Source organism: Tiliqua scincoides, chromosome 3 (assembly GCF_035046505.1).
Source record: "Tiliqua scincoides isolate rTilSci1 chromosome 3, rTilSci1.hap2, whole genome shotgun sequence".
Classification (NCBI taxonomy): domain Eukaryota; kingdom Metazoa; phylum Chordata; class Lepidosauria; order Squamata; family Scincidae; genus Tiliqua; species Tiliqua scincoides.
In genome coordinates this window covers 208591396-208617854 of record NC_089823.1, presented here as the reverse complement: position 1 = coordinate 208617854, position 26459 = coordinate 208591396, and the positions used below count along the sequence as shown (strand labels likewise).

Below are 26459 nucleotides of genomic sequence, written 5' to 3'. Positions count from 1 at the left end.
ATATGGCTCCAGACATGCTATATTTGGCCATTGGGTAGCCTAAAGCCAGTTCTCCCCACATACAGCCAGGGACATAATATTCTATGATTAAGGCTGCAATCCTAACTACACTTTCCTGAGAGTAAGCACCATTGAACAAAATAGGACTTACATCTGAGTAGACCAGGTTAGGCTTGTGCCCTTAGTTATGTAGACGAAACTTTGCTACAACATAACCTATTGGAAGGGGGCTATACTTTAGTAAAAAAACAAAACAAAACAGCACATGAGAAATCAGGCTGGCTACCAGATGTGAGATGAGAGCTCAAAGAAGGAAACAAAATCAACAGATCTATGAAAAATAAATGAGTACAATATAACAAGGCAGAAAGTCCAATGCTTTCCCAAGCTGTTACCAGGAAACCTTAATGTCTGAGTGAAGTTTGGATTAATAATGTGAATGACACCTCCTTATGTTGTAGAAATGCACGGTATACTTTTGCTGATGTTGATGATGAAGAAAGTGCTTCTTAAATGTTTTTGAATAAAGAACAACAACCTTGATAACATCTGAGTTCAGGGAGGTTTCCTTGAGTGGGAGGAAAATCCATTATTACAAAATGGTTTGTAGATAAGTCCTTGATATCCCATTTTCAACAAGATTTGTCTATTGAAGCACAGTTTAAAGTTGGCATCACCCCCATTCTGTCTGATTGTTAGTCTTTGACGTTTGCACACTTTGCTGTGTGTGGGATTTGGATGGGGTGACAAAAGGAAAGTAGCGTGGGAAGTACAAACCCCACTAACCTCCGACGACTTTGTTGCAAACTCAGAGGTTGGGCTCAATTCCACTGACATGGCAGAGGAGTTTCAAGGGAACTTGTTTCAACTGTTGGAACCCGTGTACAGTCAGTGTTCAGACTGCAGAAGAAAAGTTTAGAGGCACTTGATGAAACGGAAGCCTTGCCTGTACCTCCCCCAAATTTTAGCCAAATCATAGCCCACAGAAGCCTTCTAAAAACAGTCACTAAGGAGGCCACCGCAAAACCTCAGGGGGGCAGGCCTGCTTTGTCGTCCCCCCCTTGTAATTTGAGCACTATTTAGAAAGCCATTTCATTCCAGACTATGCGCAAATGTAGGTCACTTCATTTCCAAATATGGCGCAAACAAACACAGGTTTACTGTGCAATGTAATTATTGCAAACTGAATGCACCAGTTGATACAGTATAATAGCTGCCAAAGTATTGAACTCACATGCACTGTGGACATACTTGTAGTTAATCTAAACCAGGGGTGCTCAAAGTTTTTGGCAGGAGGGCCACAACATCTCTCTGACACTGCGTCGGGGACCAGAAAAAAAAAAAAGAAAGAATTAATTTACATTTCAAATTTGAATAAATTTACATAAATGAATATATTAGAGATGGAAAATGAATGAAGGAATTCAATCCAGTTTATGCTCACATTCACCCTAAGAAGGGGGGGATCTTCATGCCAGTTTATGCTCACATTCACCCTAAAAAGGGGGGATCTTCATGCCAGTTTATGCTCACATTCACCCTAAGAAGGGGGATCTTCATGCTCACATTCACACACACACACAAATGGAGGGGGGAGATCTTTCACACTTTCACATACCCGCCTGCTCACCTGCCCCCTCGCCCTCCCTCCTTCTCTCGCTTGGGCTGCCTGCCTGCTTGCCCAGCTGCCTGCCTACCTGCCTGCCCATGTGCTGGTGCTGTTGCCTGCCTGCCTGGCCGGCCAGCCGGCCAACTGGCTGGCTGGCCAGCTAACCAGCCCTCCCTCCCTCCGCAAGCTAGGCTGGGCTCCCCTCCCTCATGATCTCTCTCTCTCTCTCTCTCTCCCTCTCCCTCTCCCCCCTGGCTCAGGCTGCAGGAGGGGAGGGGAGGAGGGGAAGGGAGCCCAGCAGAGCCAAACAGAACTGCTCCCAGCACACCCAGCCCATGGGTAAGGAAGAAGAGACTAGCAGGCAAGCGCACAGGGTCTTTTATAGTGGGAAGTAACGCAAGACCTGCAAGTCTCACTTTACCTTCCCTCTATAAAAGGCCCTGCACACCGGCTGTGCTTGTCTTTCCTTCGCTGCCACTGAGCTCAGTGACAGCGAGGGAGAGCAAGGCGTGGAGCTCGCGCGGTGGGCCAGCGCGGGCTGGGGTGAGGGCCAGGTGCCAATTGGAGGTGGGGGGACCCCCTGGGGGCCGGATGGGGACCCGCAGTGGGCCGCAAGTGGCCCGCAGGCTGGGATTTGGGCACCCCTGATCTAAACAAATTTAGGCCTGTGCAACTTGTGACCAATCTTGTTGATTGCTTCCAGTTGTTGGTTGCAAACTCTTGAAAGCAGTCAGCTGTCTGACATCCATGTGTTTGTCCAGGGTGGATCCCTGGTGTTTCCTCTCAAGGTGGCCTCAGATAGCAGTGCTGGAAAAGTCCTCTGCCTGAGCCCAAGGAGATCCTCTGCCAACCATAGCAGACAGGACTGAATAGATGGTCAGTATAAGCAGAGCTGGCTGAAGAAATGCTGCAGTCCCCATGCAGAACTTTGCTGTGCTGCCACCCCCAACCTGGCTGCATGTCAGCCAATGTTTCCACCACTACTCTGCCTCCCACTTCAAGGCTTTGCAAAGGGACAGAGCGGAAGAAATATGAAGAGAGGTGTCAAGAGGTCTTGGGCTGGCTCGGAGCATAGCATGGCATTAAAGGGCTTAACACCCCTTCCTGAGTACCAATCCTGATAAGCACTCCTGCCCCCAAGTGCTGATTCACCCCCCCCCCCAAAAGAACCAACACATAGAGACAAACTACACGTTTACCAGCACCTACACAAACTACATATTTAACATGAAATGTAGTTTGGCTCTCACCCTGCCCTCCTGTTAAGGTTCTTAAAGTCACATAGAAGCCTGTACTGAAATGGGAAAATGGGATTAAGTGGGATCTAAATTTATCTGGCTTAATTAAGCCACTTAAACAGCTGGCAGTACTTTGATATGGCAGGCTTTATAGAGGAAACATTTTTTTAGCTAAACTGTTCTTCTGACTTGATTTGTTTCAATTCCAAAATGTTTCATGTATGTCTGTTGTTTAATATGGTAGTAATTTCCATTAACATGCAATAAACAGAAGGAAGCAAATTCCAGGCATGCTTTAGACTGCCTTTCTAAAGATTCTGCTGTCCATTTCCTGCGTTTATACAATATTGTACTGATCTGGCATATTTAAGTAGTCACATGTTTTGGAGTTATTTTTCATATTAAAAATGGTCCTTTCCCATGGTACATGCTATATGCTGTCATCCAGGGGCGTAGCTAATGAATGTGTAGCCCAGTGCAGAGCTCAAAATGATGCCCCAGAAGTGATGTCACAACAACATGCCTGGGCTTTTTAAAAAGTGCAGATTGGGGGGAAACCTGCCTCCTCCTCCCCCCAGCAGCTCACCACCCAATTGATCTGCCACCTCCCACCAGCCAGTGGCATAGCTAAGGCATCTATCTACTACCTGGAATCAAAGAAGATTTTGTAGCCTCCCCCCCTCCATGACAAAATCAAATTTAATTAAGTAAAGAAATAAAAAGTGTGCCCCTTATTTGTTAGAGACACAGTGCTGGGGTGAAGAGGGATGGTTATTCTCTCTTTGCTAAATATAAGAGGAGCACCACTTGAAAAAGTGCCTCTACAAGTTAGCAAGATGTACTAGCTAACTAGTAAGATGTACTTGCTAACTAGTAAGTTAGCAAGATGTACATGTACCATGTACTGTATTATGGTATATGGAAATGAGAGCTGACTCATATTAACACCTTATTGGTTCCATGCTGTACCTGGGTCCTGGATACAGGTGTTTCAAACTTCCAGAGGCTCAGGCTTCAATAGATAAGAGATGGACTAGTCCAGTCCAACTAGGAAGAAGTAGAGACATTTTTCCAGATCTGCTTTCTGGGATATATTTAACTTGTACTGAATGTGAGGTTTATGCACTCAATGATTGTGTTCTGCTACTGAGCCATGGGTGATCCAAAACAAGGATTTGGACTGGATGGTCCTTTGTCTTTAGGGTTAGAGCTAGGTAAAAGGCACCCTGGATAATCCAATTTATCTTTTCTATCTTGATTGTGCCTGAAACATTTCCAGTCCTTCTATCCATAAGTAGTTGTCTAAAGTTTATGAAGTATATTTGGATAGTATATACTTGTCACAGAGTTAGAAATTTAACATGTCAGATTGTATAAGTTAAATATTATTTTCTATTAGTCTGTGGCTGCAATCCTAACCACACTTTCCTGAGAGTAAGCCCCATTGAACAAAATAGGACTTACTTCTGAGTAGACCTGGTTAGGATTGTGCCCTTAATCTGATTGGGCCAACCTGCTTTTATAGAACAGCCTTTCGCTATGAATCCCCTGTAGCCACAAAGGATATAATCCAGGGGTGCTCAATAGGTGGATCGCGATCTACCAGTAGATCGCGAGGCAAAATGAGTAGATCGCGGAGTGCCGACCCCCCCCCCTTCAGGTGCCTCTGGGAGGAAACGCCGGGAGTAAGGCCCATTGTACTCAATGAGGCTTACTCCCAGGTAAGTGTGGCTAGGATTGCAGCCTCACAGCCTAATCCTAGGCATGTCTACTTACTCAGGAGTAAGTCGTGTTATACTCAGTGGGGCTCAAGGTACACCAACATACATTGTACACATAAATGTTATATGTTATGATGGCGCGAACATTGTAAAAAAAACTCTGGTAGATCTCCGGGCCTTGCTGGGTTTCAAAGTAGCTCTCAAGCCAAAAAGGTGTGAGCACCCTTGATATAATCTATCTACCTATTGTAGTAGCTAGGGCAAATACATAAAGCTAGAACCATTTTTGTGTGTGCTTTATTTATCTTGCCTAGGGCAGCATCTTCAAGAGTCAGCTGGATGCCTTCAAGAAATAGCCTTCTCTTTGCCCCATCTCCAGCAGATGCAACTCACTGGTAAAATGCCTCTGAAGATGAATTTTTCACATGGTTAGCAGCCACTGGGAGACCCATCGACATTTAGTTGGCTATTCAAATGTCTATTGAAAATTAAGACTCTTTTTTGTCAATGAATGGGTGTGTATAAGAATGAACAGATAATCTTCCAAGAGATAAGAAAATTATAGATTAGAAAATATATATATATTTGGTCTTGAAACATGATTCAGTCAGAGTGAATGGTTGGTTGGCAACTTTCAGTCTTGAAAGACTATGGTATAAGCCTACAGCATCCAGTATTCCCAGGCGGTCTCCCATCCAAGTACTAACCAGGCCTATACCTCAATGAGATTTAGGTTAGATCTTCAAGTTGAGTATTGTGTGAGTTGATCTAAGTTTAGCAACACCCTCATTTAAGGTTTGTGGAGGAAGCACTACCATATTAATATAACAGGCTGATTTGAATTCCTAGAACAGTTAAACTGTCCTGCAATTAGCTGGATTTGTCAGTAATGGATAACCCCTGAGGATTTATGAGGATTTATGAGCCTTCTGCTCATTACGACAGTAACAATGTTGTTAAAATTTAATCAGGCTACAATAATTTCATGACACCAGAAGAGTATGTTAAGGTCAGGAATGGCTTCTCAGGATGAACAGCTGGAATCCTCCCCTGCTTGGAGGCCTGGAAATAATACCTATTATTATTGACATTATCATCTGTACCAACCTGCTGGTTTCCAAATACATAGAATCTATTGAGCATGAGTCACTCAAAAGGCAGACATAAGAAATATTAGTTCTCATTCCTAAACACATTCTAATTCATTATTTATTTTCTTATAATTAATTGTTGATCTCTGTCATAAGAAAATAACATAAGAACATATGAACAGCCCCACTGGATCAGGCCATAGGCCCATCTAGTCCAGCTTCCTGTATCTCACAGCGGCCCACCAAATGCCCCAGGGAGCACACCAGATAACAAGAGACCTGCATCCTGGTGCCCTCCCTCGCATCTGGCATTCTGACATAACCCATTTCTAAAATCAGGAGGTTGCGCATACACATCATGGCTTGTACCCCATAATGGATTTTTCCTCCAGAAACTTGTCCAATTCCCTTTTAAAGGCGTCCAGGCTAGACGCCATCACCACATCCTGTGGCAAGGAGTTCCACAGAACAACCACACGCTAAGTAAAGAAATATTTTCTTTTGTTTGTTCTAACTCTCCCAACACTCAATTTTAGTGGATGTCCCCTGGTTCTGGTGTTATGTGAGAGTGTAAAGAGCAGCTCTCTATCCACTTTATCCTTCCCCTGCATAATTTTGTATGTCTCAATCATGTCCCCCCCTCAGGCGTTTCTTTTCTAGGCTGATGAGGCCCAAACGCCGTAGCCTTTCCTCATAAGGAAGGTGCCCCAGCCCAGCAATCATCTTAGTTGCCCTCTTTTGCACCTTTTCCATTTCCACTATGTCTTTTTTGAGATGCGGCGACCAGAACTGGACACAATACTCCAGGTGTGGCCTTACCATAGATTTGTACGACGGCATTATAATATTAGCTGTTTTGTTCTCAATACCCTTCCTAATGATCCCAAGCATAGAATTGGCCTTCTTTATTGCCGCCGCACATTGAGTCGACACTTTCATTGACCTGTCCACCACCACCCCAAGATCTCTCTCCTGATCTGTCACAGACAGCTCAGAACCCATTAGCCTATATGTGAAGTTCTGATTTTTTGCCCCAATGTGCATGACTTTACACTTACTGACATTGAAGCGCATCTGCCATTTTGCTGCCCATTCTGCCAGTCTGAAGAGATCCTTCTGGAGCTCCTCACAATCAATTCTGGTCTTCACCACTCGGAAATGTTTGGTGTTGTCTGCAAACTTTGCAACCTCACTGCTCAACCCTGTCTCCAGGTCATTTATGAAGAGGTTGAAAAGCACCGGTCCCAGGACAGATCCTTGGGGCACACCGCTTTTCACTTCTCTCCATTGTGAAAATTGCCCATTGACACCCACTCTCTGCTTCCTGGCCTCCAACCAGTTCTCAATCCATGAGAGGACCTGTCCTCTAATTCCCTGACTGTGGAGTTTTTTCAGTAACCTTTGGTGAGGGACCATGTCGAACGCCTTCTGAAAGTCCAGTTATATAATGTCCACGGGTTCTCCCACATCCACATGCCTGTTGACATTTTCAAAGAATTCTATAAGGTTCGTGAAGCAAGACTTACCCTTACAGAAGCCATGCTGATTCTCCCTCAGCAAGGCCTGTTCATCTATGTGTTTTGAGATCCTATCTTTGATGAGGCATTCCACCATCTTACCCGGTATAGATGTTAGGCTGACCGGCCTATAGTTTCCCGGGTCCCCCTCTTTTTTTAAATAGATAGTTGTAGCGCTTATTTAAGCAGTGGCCCCATAATATAATATAATATGACACCTATTCCTGCAGGTGGTAATGAAGCTTTCTAATCTTGCCCAGAATTGGCTTTGGAAGAAATCCTGGCCATCCAAAAGAATAAGAGTTTTTGTGTGTTTGTTTGAATTATGTCTGATGCAGCAGTTCATACCAAAGAGGAAGACTTTCAGTCCTGATTCATTGTTTGGAAGAAGATATCACTGCTTTCAGCAGAACCTAAAATAGCATGGGGATGCAGCTTTTGTTATATGGGGTCCAAAACATTGTGAGCTTCATTGATCAAAATGAGTGCCTTGAATGGAATCCTGGAGATACAATGAAGCTGATTGGCAGTTCCAATTCTGGAACACAGGAAATGTGCTCCCAGTGATTAATGTCTATGTTCAGCATCCACTGAATCCTTAAGGGTACCAAGGGTATGTATGGATCAGGCAGGGCCCAAGTCCCTCCTGCACATGAGACCAGGGTTGGGTCCCACCACCCCCAGCTCACCCTGCACACTGCAGATTATTTTTCCTGCTATCCTCTGATCTGAACTACCAACCCCCAGAACAAACATGGTCAGTCCTGCCTTTCTCATTGTCATTGTTTTCTGATGCCACTGCACTTCTCTTTTTGCCATTTGAAAAGTCAGAGGGAGTGGGGAAAAGTGGGAGAAAGTGGAGTCAGGTAACCCTCCCTCCCTCCCTCCTTTTTTTCCCCACTCTCCCTTTTGAAATGGCAGGCAGGGGAGACAGGAGAAGAACAAGGGCAGTGGAGGCTCTACCTACAGGAAGCCAATGCTGCTAGATAATAAGCAGATGGTCACTCCCTCTAATGTGACCATGACCTGTGATCTCACAAGGACTCACTAGAGGATTGGCCATGCAGTGGACAGATTCCTGTGCATATAGCTGTGCTCCATTCATCCACATGGCTGGAGTTGATCATCTTTGTGAATTTAATTCCAATGTGTTTTCAAGAGATTTTTAAGTCACTTTGAGAGTACTGTGGATTTATACATTCAAATCCAAATTTAAAAAAGTAATAGTGTGGTAAAGAGAAAAGTACCTTTGTTGTAGGAGCATTAAAAGGTTTACCACTCATTATAAAAATGGATATTTCCTCTGCTTCATCAGATCCTCAATTTTACTAGGAATCCTTTGGCTAATATTATGTTTTACAGACAGGTAATGTGCCTGGATTTAAAAGTCCATAAATAAAATCAGTACCACTTATAAAACATGTAACCAGGGCTTTTTTTCTAATGGAACGCGGGGGGACAGAGTTCCGGCACCTTTTTGCAGGGGCCCCTTCCCTTTGGAGGCATTCCAGGAGGGGGGGAGCAAAATAGAGGCATTCGCTGGGTGGGTGCTGGGGGGTGCAGGGTGGGCAGGCACCTGGCCCCTGCCTGACTGCACAATGACCCCCTCCTGCCCCCATCTCCAAGCTCTCGCCTGAGCCCAGCCTGCCTCCCCTCTCCCCGCGCTCTGCTTCCCAGTGCAGCTTCCAAGCCGGTGGAGGGCGCGGGGGATACACGCTGACGCCGAGGAGGAGAATGGACAGACAGACAGCCAGGGAGATGGGCTGTGGCACCCACAGAACGCCCAGGTACTGGCTTGGCGGAGGAGGAGGGGAAGGAAGCTGGTTGGTGCAGCCCCGTGCCAATCTGCAGCAGGAGCCTAGGCTTGTCTACTCAGAAGTAAGTCTCATTGTGCTCAATGGGGCTTGCTCCTGGGAAAGGGTGCAGAGCCTTGCAGCCTGAGAGCCCAAGCATGTCTACTCAGAAGTAAGTTCCATTGTGTTCAATGGGGCTTACTCACAGGAAAGTGTCATAGCCTTGCAGCCTGAGTAGACAGGCAGAGGAAGGGCTCTGAGGCTGCAGTCCTCTTTCCTGGGAGGAAGCCCCCCTGCTTCTAGTGGGATTGACTTCTGAGTAGACAGCCACAGGCTTTGGCTCTGAGGCTGCAGTCCTGTCCACACTTTCCTGGGAGGAAGCCCCACTGCCTCTAATGGGACTGACTTCTGAATAGACAGGCACAGGATTGGGCCCTGAGACTGCCATCCTATCCACAGTAAGCCCCATTCACTAAAGTGGACTTCTGAATAAACATGCATAGGATTGGGCTCTTAGGCTGCAATCCTAGACACTTTCCTGGGAGTAAGCTCAATTGACTAGACTGAGACTTACTTCAGAGTAGACATACCTAGGATTGGGCTCTTAATCCTGGCAGAGATATATATCTGCACCCGTTTTCACATGCTAAGGGCAGGTGAAAAGGGATTCTACATGTGTACAACATGCTGTCCAGCCTTGCCAGAGATCTTCCTCATCCTTCCTCCACAAGCATGCCCTCCGCCAGCCAGCGTTTGCAGCTCCTCTCCAGCAATGCACAGCAGCTGCTCAGGGCAGCAGAGAACATACAATTGCATGCCAAGTGCCTTCCCAAAGATACAGAGTATTCGGATACCTGAATTAAACCATATTTAATCACTTGTTTGCAAACGTAGCTGTTTCTATGTGCACCTCAGGACCCCTCTCATGTAAGAATTCCTTTTTTCTTCTTACTCCCACAGTTGCTTAGAGTAATTTTATTACATGGAACTCATGTTAGCCATTTTTCAGAATCCATTCACTGCTTCCTCTCCTCGAAGTAGTGCCACACTACATACTACACGCTACAAGTGCACCTGTACAGTATTTTTCCCCATGTGTAGAAAAAGTAGCTAGGGGGAAGGGGATGTGGAGATTGACAACCCAATCCTATGCATTTCTACTCAGAAGTAAGTTCATCTTTAGGGGGGAAGCACATAAAAAATATTTTATTTCTCCAATAAAAAATGGTTTAAAAATAAATAAATAAATGATTAACAAGTTGTGAGTTCCTGCACCTTTTTATTTACAAAAAAAGCACTGCATGTAACTATTGTATATTCACTCCCGAATTGGCCTTTTCAGCCACACTAGACGCTGTTCCAGAACCACCTTTCAGAGCGCGATACCAGAGTCTCTCGAGACTGAAGGTTGCTGACCTCATTGTATATAAGTGGCATTTCTTAACTACAGGAGCATGAACCTTCTCCATTCATAAATCCATTCATCAGCTGCAAATAAAGCAGCTGAAGTTTAACCTCGCTTGCCAAAACCAAGCCATCATCAAATAAAGTCTCATCAAAAAGTGATTGCAAATGTACTTATTATAAAGCTGAGTTCTAGCATGGCAGCTGGAGAGGACACTTCCACATGTGGCAACTTGAGAACTGTGGTTTCTAAAAGCAGGAAATGATTCTTAGTGCCTTCATTACACAGGCAAGATTTGAAGTCCTGATTCACAGCTCAGTCTCTTAAGCCACTCAGCTTCATCAGCCTCCCTAGTCCCCTGCCCCAAAAAGGAAATAATGAAACTGGGCTAACTGGAAAAAAGACACGTTTAAAAGTGGTGCTTCAACAAGGGAGGAGCAGCTGTCCCTATTCATCACAGCACAGCATCTTTGCTGGTGTTTCTTCTGCAATGTGTTCAAGTGGTGAGCCCTTCTGGGACAGAGAACTATTTATTTATATGCATAAACTGCTTTGCGAACTTTTGTTTTTGCTGAAAAGTGGTCTATAAATATTCTTATTAATAACAGTCTGGATTCATTTGTTCTAAGCATGCTTTAGTTCAGCTCCTGAACATTTATATATCAGTGAGCGAAGAAAATACTGCAGCTAGAGCAGTATCTCACTTTATTAAAACGGCTCATAAGTCCCCTTCTCAACCAATAAATGGTCTTTGCCTCTGTTGGATCTATGGAAGTTAAGGTGGTGTCCTGAGTTTATTAGGTATTTGGGAATTCTTATTCACAGAGATATCAAGCAGATGATTAAATTGAATTTTGATAAGCTGATACCTGATATCTCATTGGATCATGATAAATGGGCATCCCTAAATCTATGGGGAAAAGTGAATACTTTAAAAATGAATATTATTCCTCGTATTATATATGTACTATGTGCAATTTTTTAATATATAACGCAAAGTTATTTTAATAAGTTTTATATTTTGTTTAGGAAGTTTTTATGGGGTTCTGCAACATCAAGGATTTCATTAAAACGGATGCAATTGTTACATAAGGAGGGAGGGTTTGGACTTCCGGACCTTAATCTGTACGATTTTGCATACTTGCTAACTTTCTGCAATAGATGGAATAACCAGCAGAGTGAGATACCATCATGGGTGGTGTTAGAAATGTCTGTGTTAGCTCCATTGTGTAAATGGGTAGCACTGGGGTCCAAACATGTTAATAGTCAACAAGTACCTGTGACAGTAGTCTCAGCTAGGTATATTTGGAATATGATGGCACGGAAGTTTGAATTTGAGCCCTATTCCCATTTTAGATTAACGTTATGGATGAATCCAACTTTAGAGATTAATAGGGAATCTTTTTTATGGAGGCGCTGGACTGATAGAGCAATTTTTACATTAGATCAACTTATTGATCAGGAATTTTTCTCATTTGATAGACTTAGTGAACAGTATCACCTTCCAAAGTCTGCTAGCTGGCAATGTTTACAGTTGCAACATTTATTAGTTTCTAAATTTGGTCCCTCTGCATTATCTGCTTCACAAACTTCCCCACAGTTAGACGTGCTTACACAGTCTGTTGATATGAAGAAACCAGTAATATTTGTTTATAAATATCTAATGTCATGTACTAGGTTTGATACACATTTACTTCGAACTAAATGGAACTCTGAATTGGAATGTCCTATCCTGGGTGAGCAATGGGCTGTGGCACTTAAGAATATACAGGCAATATCTAGAGATCTTAAATTACGCTTAATACAGCAAAAAATACTCTTTAGAATATATTGGACACCACAGAGGCTATTCCTTAAAGGACTTAGCAAGGAATCTAGATGTTGGAGATGCTCGAGTTTGAATGCTACACTTACACATATGTTGTGGTCATGTCCTGTTATTCTAAGCTTTTGGGATGAAATAATATTATAAAGATAGTGCTATAGCAACCTTTAATTTTTATGGATATGTATTCTTAATTAACTACCTGTTATCTGGAGACTCACACCTGGACAATTGAAATGGACTCTCTGTGCCCTCACAGTAGCAAAAAGACTTATATTACTTCATTGGAAGGAAAGGTGCCCACCTACATATGCCCAATGGACGAACGATATATTATATTTATCAGTATTCGAGCAAATGGCCTATCGGCGTCAACTACGTATGGATTTATTTGAGGATATCTGGAGGCCATTCCTTGACATAATAACATAAGCCACATGATGTGTTGATATGTAGATACTCTGGTTGTGTATATGTATAAATATTTTTTTCTTTCCCTTTTTTAAAAAAAGTAATTCAAAGTACGTATCAATGTAATACTGTCTTTTTCTTTTTGTTTAGTTTAGTTTATGCAATATAATAAAAAATTTAAAAAAATAATTCCCCTTCTCAACCAATAAATGGTCTTTGCCTCTGTTGGATCTCACACTAAGATCAATTCTTTCTATGCCAGATGCTCTGGATTAAATAGTCCATGCAATCTGGGTTCCACAGAAATGACAGAGTACTGCTAGGAAAATGAACAGTGACTTTCGGCAGTGGCTGAGATTTCTAGGAGTCTTAAAGGGCAGCTTAAATAAAGCAAGCCAGGCTGAAGGTGACTAAAGCATGAATTAGTCTTTCAGTCTTGATCAGGAGAAAGGTCATTGTTTCTTGGTAAGACATTACTGTATAAAAGCATTCTTGGCATTCTGACCTCCACATTTGCAAAATACACTTTCCAGCTTTATTTATCTTGAAGAAGAAACCCCAACACAGGGGCAGTAAGTCTGTGGATTCTTTCTGGATGGTTTGTAGGCCATCACCCATCACTAACACCCATCCATAGTCTCTAATGCATGATATACACCCTGCATAATCACCCTGTATAACATGCATTAGAGACTATGGATGGGTGTTAGTGATGGGTGATGGCCTACAAACCATCCAGAAAGAATCCACAGACTTACTGTGGCCTAACAGTCTGAGGTTCTTACCTTATCTTAGAAGCTTCTCAAGTGATAGAATTCATTACTGATATTTCTGGGCAAACTGTTATAAAGCAACAGTTTATGAACTGGGAGCAACAGACTGAACTGAAGCTGCACCCACTCATTATTAAAACAGCCGAAAGGGAATAAAAATGCATCTTACTACAAGCCATGTTTATTGCAAGAGAGATCTGGATGATAAGAAAAATCAGGATGGAGGAAACAAAATCTTAAGGAATATTAGATTATCTCAGCAAAAAGAATGCTCTGATCTTTTTTCTGTCTCTTTGCTGTGTTATGTATTTTGTTGTCTGGAGCACATGAGTGACATCATGAAATCAGCATCTATATCCAAGTTCAGGAGCCAGGAAATTAGAACCATGTCAGACCAGACATATGGACATTTTGTCATGCAGCCATGTTCTGTGCATGACTGGTTGACTTCAAATTGAGAGTGGAAGCTTTTCACTCACATTCATGTAAGACCACAGAAGACTGAGGTCAGTCAAAGTCCACTATAAAGAGTTGTTCTGAATGGTATCATGAAGTGTTCATACAGGATATCATGTAATCATTAGTAGATAGACACATCATGAGAACAATTAAATATGTGTTTAGAAACACATCAAGAGTTTAGTAACTGCACTTTTATTATACTGGGTAGATTATTCTGACCACCACTTATTCTGCTCACATAGGAGGTGGAATTTTTCTGTGCTATTTGCTTTCTTCTTTTAGCCAGGGAAATAGGAAAAGACACAAGGAAGACAGATTGCCCCCACCAGTCCTTGGATTGCCACTTGTCAGCCACTGCCAGGCTCAACCCAAAATTCCTCATTTATGAGAAATTTATTGCTGACAGTTGGCATTTTGTTTCTTCTGAGAAATATCTCAGGGTAATAAGAACACGGACAAACTCTTTCCATAATACTTTTTGTACTTTGTATGGACACTGTAAATATAAACAATCCATAGCAATTAAATTGTGAAAAGGAAACTGGGCTTATATGAGAAGAGTCAGCAATATTACAGATGGCATTAGCAGCTTTCATGACAGCAGGAGGGAAAGAAATACTGAGTGAGCTAAAACAGTGAGCAGGAGAGAGAGAGAGAGAGAGAGAGAGAGAGAGAGAGAGAGAGAGAGAGAGAGAGAATAACACAGATGATAAACTGAGCATGATCAAGCCCCAAAGTTAAGTAACATTCCTATTAATTGCAATGGAACCTAAATGCTTAAATTTGGAGGAATTGTGCCCATATGTGGAACCATCAAAAACAAAAACTGCATGTAGATGGTTTTATTGCTATATTTGTTTTGATGGTGACTTTACTACCTTAAAGGTCCCATTTGATTATAAATACTTTAATAACTTGTGATGATCAGGGTCATAAGTCTCCTTTCATCTCTCCCCCCCCCCCAACCAGGCTGTAAGATTGGTTTGGTTGGCAACCTTCAGTCTTGAAAGACTATGGTATAAGCCTACAGCACCTGGTATTCCCAGGCGGTCTCCCATCCAAGTACTAACCAGGCCTGACCCTGCTTAGCTTCTGAAATCAGACAAGATCAGGCATGTCCCACCATGGTAAATGGTTCAGGAATTAAGAGCCTGATCCTGAACACTGTGCACCAGTATGCACTGTCACAAACATTTGCAAGCTCTTGCCATTGGTCCAGCGCTGGAGCTAGCTCAGCATGAGCCTTGCTGGGCTAGTTCTGGCACTGGGCCCATGTTCCACCACCTGGCGGTTGCCCGGACTGCTGGGCAGTGGAGAGGTTAATGGGGGAGGTGGGGGGGGAGGTGTTCTGAGGAGGGAGAAGGTGGATGGAAGGCGGGGAGGAGGCATAGTGGGGGAAGAAGTGGGGAGAGGCGGGACCAGCGGAGCTCCACAGTATTGGATCCTGAGCCCCATATCGGACTGTGCAGCCTGACACAAGACTCTCCGATCTGCACCAGCTCCAGAGCTGCTGCAGAATCGAGTAGCCCCATTGCGATGCCCCTTACTTCAGGGTAGGGGATGAAAGTCCCCTTCTCCTGAGGAGGCGGCAGTGGCTGCTTGGGGTGCATTGGATGCCATGGCAGCCATTTTGGAACCATGGCAGCCCCACGCTCCAGGCAGTTCAGGGTTGGGCTGTTACAACTTAATCATGAGCTGCCCAGAGCGTGGGGCTGCCGGAGTGCCAAAATGGCTACCACAGCATCCTATGCACAACTGGGCAGCCCATGGCAGCTTCTCAATGTCAATATGGCACGGATCACCGCGGCCAGGTCTTCACGATCCAAGTACAGCTGTAGCTAGCGTACCAGTCGAAGCTGAGCGAAGGCCCTCCTGGCCACAGCCACTGTCTGGGAATCCAGGAGTAGCTGTGAGTCCAGGCAGACCCCCAAGCTTCGGACCTCTCCTTCAGAGGGAGTGCAACCCCATTCAGTGCAGGACAATATTCCAGCACCTGCATCAAGGATTTCTGAACCAAGAGAACTTTTGCCTTGTCCGGATTTAAAGCCCAGCCTGAAACCACCACCATCACTTTGGATGTAGATAGAAGATCTACCTTTAAACTGATGCTCATCTGTGAACTTGGTTGTCGTCTTAAGTATACCAGTGCCACTAAGGGAAGCTCCTGTTGTTTCAGTCACACTGAGTTGTGCATTACTGAGCCCTGGATTGTTGTGTAAAACTTCATTTTTAATAGTTCTGTCACGATCTGAGTTTCCAGGCTTTCCGTAACATCCATGATTGTTGAGAAACTGGTAATTAAGCTGAAAGAATGGAAATCCAGCTGCTGCATGAATTTCTGAAGAAAACAAGTCTCAAAATATTGGCGGTTCTGTGCAGGGCATCATTTTTTTTTAACCTCCTCTAAATGGGAGAACCCACTGACTATATCCTGTTTTGCAATCTTTGCTTGCAGTCCTACTGCCAGTAATGAGATAAAGTCTCACTGGGTTCATGAGATCAGAGATGTTGCGCGTGTGTGAAAAAGTTCCCTAAGCCCTATGCTTCTTTATAGTATTATTGAGCATCCGTTTAGAATACCGTTTACAACACCGCCTTGTCCATATTTGGCAAGAGGACCAACAAGACGGCAGACTGGTTTGAAGCCCACTCTGAGGAGTTGACACCAGTCATTGAGGAAAAGAGGAGAGCTCAAGCAGCATACAAGGCCTGTCCCAGTGAGTGCAACCTGCAGGTCCTCCGAGCTGCTCGCAGCAAAGTCCAGCAGACTGCCAGGAGATGTGCTAACGACTACTGGCTCCAGCTCTGTTCCGAGATACAGATAGCAGCTGACACGGGCAACATCAAGGGGATGTATGATGGTATCAAGCAGGCCCTAGGTCCAACACAGAAGAAAATTGCCCCTCTGAAGTCTGCAACAGGCGAGGTCATCCAGGATCGGGCGCAGCAGATGGAACGCTGGGTGCAGCACTACTCTGAGCTATATTCCAGAGATAATGTAGTCACCGAAGAAGCGCTGAAGAACATTGAGTGTCTGCCTGTGTTGGAGGAGCTTGACAGTGAACCAACCCTAGAAGAACTTCACGTGGCCCTGGACTCCCTTGCCTTTGGCAAGGCACCAGGAAAAGACAGCATCCCTGCTGAAGTCCTAAAGTGCTGCAAAGAGATCATCGTCACTGAGCTGCATGAAATCCTCTGTCTCTGCTGGAGAGAAGGTGGAGTACCTCAAGACATGAGGGATGCAAACATCATCCCGCTGTACAAGAATAAAGGTGACAGGGGTGACTGCAACAACTACCGTGGCATCTCTCTCCTTAGCGTTGTAGGAAAGTTGTTTGCCCGAGTTGCACTAAAGAGGCTCCAGGTACTTGCAGAGAGTGTCTATCCAGAATCGCAGTGCAGATTTCGAGCCAACAGGTCCACCACTGATATGGTATTCTCCCTTAGACAGCTGCAGGAAAAATGCAGGGAACAACGACAGCCACTCTTTATAGCCTTCATAGATCTCACGAAGGCTTTCGACCTGGTCAGCAGGGACGGCCTCTTCAAGATTCTCCCCAAGATCGGATGTCCACCCAGGCTCCTCAGCATCATCAGATCCTTCCACAAGGACATGAAGGGCACTGTTGTCTTCGATGGCTCCACATCAGACCCCTTTGACATCCGAAGTGGCGTGAAGCAGGGCTGTGTTCTTGCACCAACCTTGTTTGGAATTTTCTTCGCTGTCATGCTGAAGCAGGCCTTTGGAACTGCAACAGAAGGCATCTATCTCCGAACCAGATCTGTCAGAAAGCTCTTCAACCTCTCCAGACTGAGAGCAAAGTCCAAAGTCCAGCTGAAATGTCTGCATGACTTCCTCTTTGCCGACGATGCAGCTGTCACTGCCCACTCTGCCAAAGATCTCCAGCAGCTCATGGATCGTTTTAGCAAGGCCTGCCAAGATTTTGGACTGACGATCAGCTTAAAGAAAATACAGGTCATGGTTCAGGATGTGGACTCACCTCCCAGCATTACAATCTCTGTGCATGAACTGGAGGTTGTCCATGACTTTGTGTACCTTGGCTCAACGATCTCCGACACTCTTTCTCTCGATACCGAGCTAAACAAACGCGTCGGTAAAGCAGCTACCACGTTTTCCAGACTCACAAAGAGAGTCTGGTCCAACAAGAAGCTGACGGAACATACCAAGATCCAGGTCTACAGAGCTTGCGTCCTGAGTACACTTCTGTACTGCAGCGAGTCATGGACTCTTCGCTTACAACAGGAGAGGAAACTGAACGCTTTCCACATGTGCTGCCTCCGACGCATTCTCGGCATCACCTGGCAGGACAAAGATCCTAACAACACAGTCCTGGAACGTGCTGGAATCCCTAGCATGTATGCACTGCTGAAACAGAGACGCCTGCGTTGGCTCGGTCATGTTGTGAGAATGGATGATGGCCGGATCCCAAAGGATCTCCTCTATGGCGAACTCGTGCAAGGAAAGCGCCCTACAGGTAGAACACAGCTGCGATACAAGGACATCTGCAAGAGGGATCTGAAGGCCTTAGGAATGGACCTCAACAAGTGGGAAACCCTGGCCTCTGAGTGGCCTGCTTGGAGGCAGGCTGTGCAGCATGGCCTTTCCGAGTTTGAAGAGACACTTGGCCAACAGTCTGAGGCAAAGAGGCAAAGAAGGAAGGCCCATAGCCAGGGAGACAGACCAGGGACAGACTGCACTTGCTCCTGGTGTGGAAGGGATTGTCACTCCCGGATTGCCCTTTTCAGCCACACTAGACACTGTGCCAGAACCACCTTTCAGAGCGCAATACCATAGTCTTTCGAGACTGAAGGTTGCCAATATATAGTGAGCATCATTCATTCTGCTGCAGGACTAACAGAGCATGTATCTAGTATTGAGGCTGCAATCCTAACCACACTTTCCTGAGAGTAAGCTCCATTGAACAAAATGGAACTTGCTTCTGAGTAGACCTGGTTAGGATCGTGCCCTTAGTAGATTTATAGGGGACGTATTACAAATAATACTAATTTGCGATTATCTTCCATATGTATGATGATATGCATTTAATTAGATATCAAAAATAAACAGATAATACCCCTTGCATTTCATAGGCTCTCACTGCGTGTGTGTATGTGCATGTGTGAAGCTATATACTTGTCAAAGAGGATAACACTTCATGCATCTTCGGAAGGGGATCGGCTTGCACGCGGAGGCTCCCTACAAAACTTTGTGCTTTGCATCTTCTCTAGCTATGCCACACCTGGACGTGAAACCACTTAGTGGTGCGTTTCTCATGCTTCTTGTTTCTAACGCAAAATCATGGAAGTAGATGCACAAGCATGGTCATTAAAGTGCAGCCATGTAGCACATGGACTGTCATTTTGAGCTGGGGGAAGCTCATGTTAAGGTAGGAAGGGAAAGCTCGGAATCACAGATGTGTTCCAGTGGCAATTCTATAGCACTATGGCAGCAATCTTAAGCATGCTTCCTAGGGCTATAACACCACTCTTGCTGCGCCTGAAAGATTTATCTACCTCCTTTTAGCTTGGCTTTTAACATTCCGTCTGATGTCCTGGAGAACTCGAAAGCTTGCTTCTGAAGACTTCATTCATTTGGGGATACAATTCCAACCGCAGCCTAGGAGGGGGTGGGTAAAGGGGGTAATTTGTACCAGGGCCCAGGGTCAGAAAGGGGACCCAGGAGCCAAAGGAGGGGGCCCAGAAATTTCCTGGGATCTTCCATTTTCCAATCTCACCCAGACTTACTGCCCACACAGGATGCTGGGGCATTACCATTGGCACATGGCAGCAACTACTGCCACAAGCCATACACACCAGGCCCAGGAACGCATACATTCCTTAACAGTGTCACATCTGGGGAGGAAACTGACCTGCTACAGTAGCTCTTTGGTTTATAGCTTACCATTAAGGAGTGTATAGGAGCTCAGCGACACAGCTGCGGGACTGCAGCTACTGCAGAAGTCAGTTTTGGTGTACACATGACACTTTCCATTCTAGTGTGAGCCTCAATACAGTGCTACTAATCTCCTGCAACAATTTTCTATACTTGAAATATTTTAGAGGGATGAGTGTGTTTGGTTTTCCGTATTACTGTATCTAGCTGCCAACGCCAGGCAGGCAGGTAGACCTGAGCTCTGCATTGGGAAGACTGGTAGATCTGGGCTCCAAAGACTATTCCTGCTGTTTTACCCCTATCCTACCCACCCCCACTGCCACTCCCCACTCTGTTTCACCTCCTTCCTCTTTGAGAAGGGGTCCAAAATAAACTTTGTAGCCCCTAATAAAATTCAGGGGCCCTGATCCCAAACCCATTTTCCTGGAAGTCTCATTGAACACAATGGGGCTTACTTCTGAGTAGATGCAGAGGATTATGCTGCAGGTTGGTCCTAATAAAGCTTGTTACCAGAGTGTGGCTTGGAGATATTTTTTTATTCCCCCTAAGGGGCCAACAAGGCTCCCTACAATTTTGACTGACTGGCCAGTCTCATGAAACTGGGTGACCCTTCTCAGCCTGGTGCGCTTGGGTCCGCTCTGCAGGGAAGAAGGGGCCACTTCTGCCCGCCTCTCTGAACAAGGGGCAGCAGAACAAGGGGGCAAGTGGGGCTCCCATCCCAGCAGCATAGAGACTCTGGCGTCACCATGGACTCCAGCAGGGAGAAGCAGCACCCTCAGCCTCCCAGGGTCCAAGCCTTTCCCATGTCCCAGGCCCATGCAGCTGCAATGCAGCCCCGATGTAAAGGAACAACCATTCCCTTGCTTTGGGGAGGTCTCAGTGACTGCTTCCCGCCACCGCAGGAGGCAGCACATGCCCCATTGGTGTGGAAAACTGATTGGGCCCCCAGTCCTTGCCCTCTGGAGAACAGTGACCAGTGTGCGCCAGAACCAGGCGATTCCCACGTGGCTGCTCCGCCTCCTTTTCCTTGGGGGGCGGGCGGTGATTGGGGGAGGCGAGGAGAGGCAGGGCTGGCGAGAGAAGGTGTACTAAAGCAGGCTAAGGAGAAGTGCACTACAGTAGCAGGAGTGGTGGGGCTGGGCACCGGCTCGCCTCCCTTGTCCTTCGCCTCGCACTACCATGGCTGAGACTCGGACGCTGAAGGTCCCTCCAAGGTAAGAGCTGTGGTTTCCTCTCTTTCCTCGCCTTGCGGTGGGTTTCCCCTCAAGGACGGGGGGGGTGAGGCAGAGCCTCCCCTCTGGAGTCCTTCGAAAGGCACCTCCGTGGGGGTGTGAGGCGCCCAAGCGCAGAGGAGCAGGCAGGCAGCGCGCGTGGGTTGTGGGTGCTTGGGTGCCTCCCAAGGACTCTGGTGGGGAGGCTCTGCCTCACCTGCCTCCCCGTGCACCACACGTCCGGGCTATGAGCGCTTGGGCGCCTCACAGGGCAGTGGCACTTTTCAAAGGACTCCAGTGGGGAGGCTCTGCCTCACCTGCCTCCCCACCGCAGGTTTGGGTTGTGGGTGCTGGGCGGCGGAGCTTCTCAAAGGACTCCAGAGGGGAGGCTCTGCCTCACCTGCCTCACCTGCCTCCCGACCCACCGCACCTCCCTGCTTCCCTCCAGCCTGCTCCCCGCCTTGCCCGGCTCCCTTCTTGGCTGCTTGAAGCGCGGCGGTGAGCGCCTGGCTTGGAGAGTTCAGGGCTGCCTGCGCCGCTGCCCACCTCGCTCTTCCCGGCAGTGGAGAGCTCCTCCCCGGAGGAGGCTCCGCTGGCCGGCCGCGCAGGCGGAGGTGGGCTTGGGTGTGTGGTTGCAACCTTTCCTAGCCGAAGCGCTCCAGCGCCTTCCTGGCGTGCTCCGCAGACCTGGCCAAAAGGCGCTTCGCACGGCGGCTGGTGGAGCTCGGTGGCCACTACGAGCTGCCTGCAAGGGGACGGTAAGGTCTCCGCTGTGGATGGGACGGTCACAGGGGATGCGGGGGGGGGGTGCCTTGCCCAGCCCAGCCCAGCGTGTGGGAATGAGATTTAAAGGGGGGAAATGGGCAGCATTTGAAAGGATCGGCCATCTTCTTAGTTCGAAACTCATTACTGCCAACCTCGACCCTTTTTGAGCCCAATCCTGGGCATGTCTACTCAGAAGTAAGTCCCATTATCGTCAATACTCCCAGGAAAGTGTGGATGGGATTGCAGCCTGAGCCCCCTCTGAACTCAGCTGAGCCAAACCTCTCACTGCCAACCTCTTCCCACAGCCTGGGCATATCTACTCAGAAGTAAGTCCCACTATAGTCAATGGGGCTTATGTGGATAGGATTGCAGCCTCAGGGCACAATTCTATGCGTGTCTACTCAGAAGTAAGCCTAATTGTGTTCAGTGGGGCTTGCTCCCAGGAAAGTGGATACAGGATTGAACCCCTACCTCATGCCTCATTCCGGTACTGAGGAGGGGATGCTTATAGGTGATGATTGGTGTCAAACGGGAGCTACATTCTTCCCGCCCCCTATAGAAATCACCATTTAAAAAGCCACCCAACCAACTCAGTGCCTTTACTTAGTGCTGCAGGTGAAATGATCCAAGGATGGAGGGGGGGGGGTGGTATGAAGCATGTTTTTTTTTATAAGGGAAAATGTGATTCTTGACCCCAGGGCACATGGAGATGGAGAAAAGCATGCAGGATCAGCAGAGGTGTTGAGGAAAACAAGGCAAAAGCTTTTTGCATGTGGCTTTTTTGGTGGTGTGTGTGTGTTTTGGGGGGGGGGTGTGACTTTAGAAGACTGAGCACTCCAGGAAATGAATGAGATGAGGTTTGCACATTGCTTTTTTGCCTTGCATAAGGCATCAGATGGTACAAGTAAGTCGGTCACAGAGCTGTGCTGCCTTTTGGGGTACATACTGTGTCCTAGTAAAAGGTTTCAGTGAATGGGGGTTGCCTTTCTCCTGGCTCATACACTTGCAGCATGTTCTGATGTAACATTGTTGCTGTGCCGGAATGAGGTCAACGTAAATTCCTCTAGCTGGGTTTTAAAAAGTGAGAGAGAAATGCAAATGAAATATCCTCAGGTTCTGCCAGGCTTTCAAGTGAGACATCAAATATACACACAGTGACATTTCAATAGCTGGGATGTATACCTGACTGTCCTGGATTGTCTGTCTGCCTCATGGTTTTATTATTTAAAGTATAAGCAGCTTCTCTTAACAGTTAGTTGTATTGTTAGTTTCAGACTTGGTGATGCTGAATTGTAGTAGGAGCTCTTAAGTATGAGGAGCTCTTAAGTATAACATGCAGTAGAATGTTTTTCTCATCGTGATTCCTGATTCTTGTGAAAAATAAAGCAGGCTAAAATGAACTAGGCTTTCCAAGTTGGAAGTTCCTTCTTATGATGATATGAATCATCAAGCAAGCTCATGAGTGTCCTTTTATTTTTCTCCACAAATATTTTGAAGAAACAGTTTCCTGGAAGGAGGAATCTGACCCATTTGCATCATATGTAGTAAGCTAGAGAACATTGCTTCTTATTTCTTTTTGTTGAATACATTGGCCAAGCAGGCTGTGCATACATCTCTATCTGACCTACATACACACATCATGTGTGTACTACAAGAAGCAGTGGATTTTATGATCTTTCCTTTTGGCTAATGAAACCTTTTTGCTCCTCTGGGCTAACACACCTCATCAAACAAACATAAAAACTATTATATGAAGTTAATGGTTCCTTAGTTAAAAATAAATAACTGGGCATCTTCAGGCCCCTTCATCTCTCCTTCACAGACAGCATCCTTCTCATACATATGTACCCATTGCAGCTTAATTAGCAGGCTACAAATACAGCAGACCTTAGCTCTTTTCACTCCACATCACATGTTTGAACAGCAGAGGGTGTAAATTGGAGTCAGTTTCCACCGTGCATGCAAAACGGATCAGAGAAAATATGGAACATGGTTATTGCAGGCTTCTGAATGAGTTGTCAAAAAAGGCATGTTTTAGAAATAAGCATTTATTTCAAACCTGTATTCTCCTGTAATTGGTAAGATTTCTTTTTTATAATTCTAAACCAGTCCTTAAGGACTATGAAATTTTGAAAGGTGAACAGTGGAACAGATCCAGAACAAAGTTTCCTTCCAGAAATTTGAGAGATAATACTTATTAATTGCTCATCTGGCTAATGGGATAAAGAACCTTTCCCCTTGTTTCAGATTGTGGATTCCACACAGTACATATAGTAGAGATTTGTCACCAGCTCACTAGTGCATTGACCCACTTGTGTTCATGTACAGTAAATACCTTTCAAAACATGCATTTGCCTCCATTATGCCTGGTGGTTTTAGCACGTGCACCTCGTATACTCTTAAATGTGTGACGTGAGTCTCAGTTAACCACTGCTGTTACAGCTTTGTGTAGCTTGATTCAAACTTATTACCTCTTTTTCATTTAGAATTGACATAGCTAAGGAGGGAATACGGTAGAAGTCTATAAAATTGTGCACCTTGTGTTGAGGGTGAACAGAGAGAACATTTTTCCTTCTCCTAATAGTAGAACTCGGCTTCATCCAATGTCATTCATTGGCAGTGGATGGAGGATACAAGGAAGACAAAAGAAAGAACTTGTTCATGCTATGTACAATTGATGCATGGAATTCATTGCCATATCGTGTGGTGATAGCCTCTAATTTAAATGGTTTTAAAGAGGGATTAGACAAATTTATGGAAGAGGAGAGCTCTGTTAGTAGGTATTAGCCATGGTAATGAATGGAACCTCCAAATTCAGGGGCAGTATGAATATGTGTTGCTGAGGTGTAAACTGCAGGGGAGATTTGTATGCCTTACTGTGGGATGTTGCAGAAGCATGTGGCTAGCTACAGTTGGAAGAAGAATTCTGGATGGTCTGATCTAGCAGGGCTCTTTTCCTATTATGCCACAACTCTTGGATTTAAGTTGACTGCCATCTGAACCTATTAGGTGGATGCAAGTCCTACTAATTTCCATTAATGTGTTGACAATCAGTGTGCTAGTTACTCTGAAGTCATTGACAACTTAAACAGTGTTTTGAAACCATCCATGACACAAGTAACAAGTTGATTAGGCTTCTGGAAGTCTGTTTTATATATGGCTTCATAGTAATGTAGTTTCACTCCCCAAACTATATCAAAATTCAATTCAGCTATATTTAAAGTTTAGAACTTCCAGTTCTTACTACAATGCAAAAAGTCTTTGTTTTCCTACAATGTTAGGAAAGATGCAATTGTAATATTAGCCTAGAAATTAAAAGTGAAGTTTTGTTTTAGAGTGAAGCTTGGTGACTCTTTGAGTATTTGAGATTTTTATGGACCTAAAATGCTGTTTATAAAATGCTTTCTGGTTCACATATAGTACAATTGAAGTGTTTGGGTTTAAGTACCCTATGATTGGATGTTAAGATTTGCTGTACCATCTGAATAAATGCTTTGAATATGATGAGTACAGACTGCTTCTCCAGCACAGTGTCATCAAACATGATAGCGTCCTGACTGGTTGCATCCTGACAAGTAAGTCCACCCTCAGGGGCTCCTTCTGCAAATGGAAGGAGCATTCTACTGGCCCAAATAGTCTTTGAGCAAGTAGAATGCTCCTTCTGTTTGTGGAGGAAGTTTTTGATAGTGAAAACACTTGTTAGGAAGCTACCCCATATTTTAAACTGCTTATAAGATTACAGACAGAAATGTATGCTTGCATTTTCAATATTGGAGAGCCATAACCCTTGAGCTCAATTTTGCATTTTACGAGGGTCGCCCAGAAAGTAATGCACCACATTTTTTTCTTCAACAATTATTTATTGAACACAATGAAACTTACACACAAGAAAGAATGATGTTTCTTCTACACTCCCTATTTTTCCACGTAATCTCCGTCCAGTTCTATGGCCTTCCTCCAGCGAGACACAAGGGCATGTATGCCCTGTCGGTACCACTCCTTGTTCTGGTCACGAAGCCATTTCTGCACTCTGCGAATCACCTCTTCGTCATCCTCAAAATGTCTTCTGCGAATGGCATCCTTTAATGACCCAAACAAGTGGAAGTCTGAGGGAGCTAGGTCAGGGCTGTAGGGTGGATGGGGTAACACAGTCCAACCCTGTTTAGTGATGTGTTCCGAAGTCCTCAAACTTGTGTGAGGCCGAGCGTTATCATGTTGAATCAAACATTCACCTGGGTTGTTATGGCGCCGAAGTCGCTGGAAGCGCTTCTTGAGTTTGGTTAATGCCTTCACGTAAGCTTCAGAATTAATGGTGCTGCCTCTTGGCATCACATCAATGAGTATGACGCCCTCACAGTCCCAAAACACAGTGATCATGACCTTACCGGCGGAAGCAGTTGCTTTGAATTTTTTCTTCTGTGGAGATTGAGGATGACGCCATTCCATCGACTGTCGTTTTGTTTCGGGCTCAAAATGGTGAACCCAGGTTTCATCACCTGTCACAATCCTGGATAAGAAAGCTTCCCCCTCATCTTCAAAACGTTTCAGCAACTCAGAAAAAATGTTTTTTCTGAGAGATTTGTGGTCCACCGTAAGACAGCGCGGAACCCATCGTGCACACACTTTTGAGTAATCAAGAGCACGGATGATTGCATCCACACTTCCTTTGCTGATTGACAGCTTCAGTGCCAACTGCCTAGTCGTTATGCGTCGGTCCTCGCGAA

At 45.3% G+C, this 26459-nt stretch overlaps 1 protein-coding gene across 1 annotated transcript in view; it reads left to right on the top strand.

Annotated features, from left to right (window-relative positions):
- Positions 1-20929: 20929 nt before the first annotated feature.
- The window catches only part of SPHKAP (SPHK1 interactor, AKAP domain containing), a 100614-nt gene continuing 95084 nt past the window's right edge, over positions 20930-26459 (top strand). Inside the window, exon 1 of the mRNA XM_066618840.1 lies at positions 20930-20973. Within this exon, the coding sequence (XP_066474937.1) occupies positions 20939-20973 (35 nt within the window). The 5' untranslated portion in view covers positions 20930-20938. The remainder of the gene's footprint in view (positions 20974-26459) is intronic.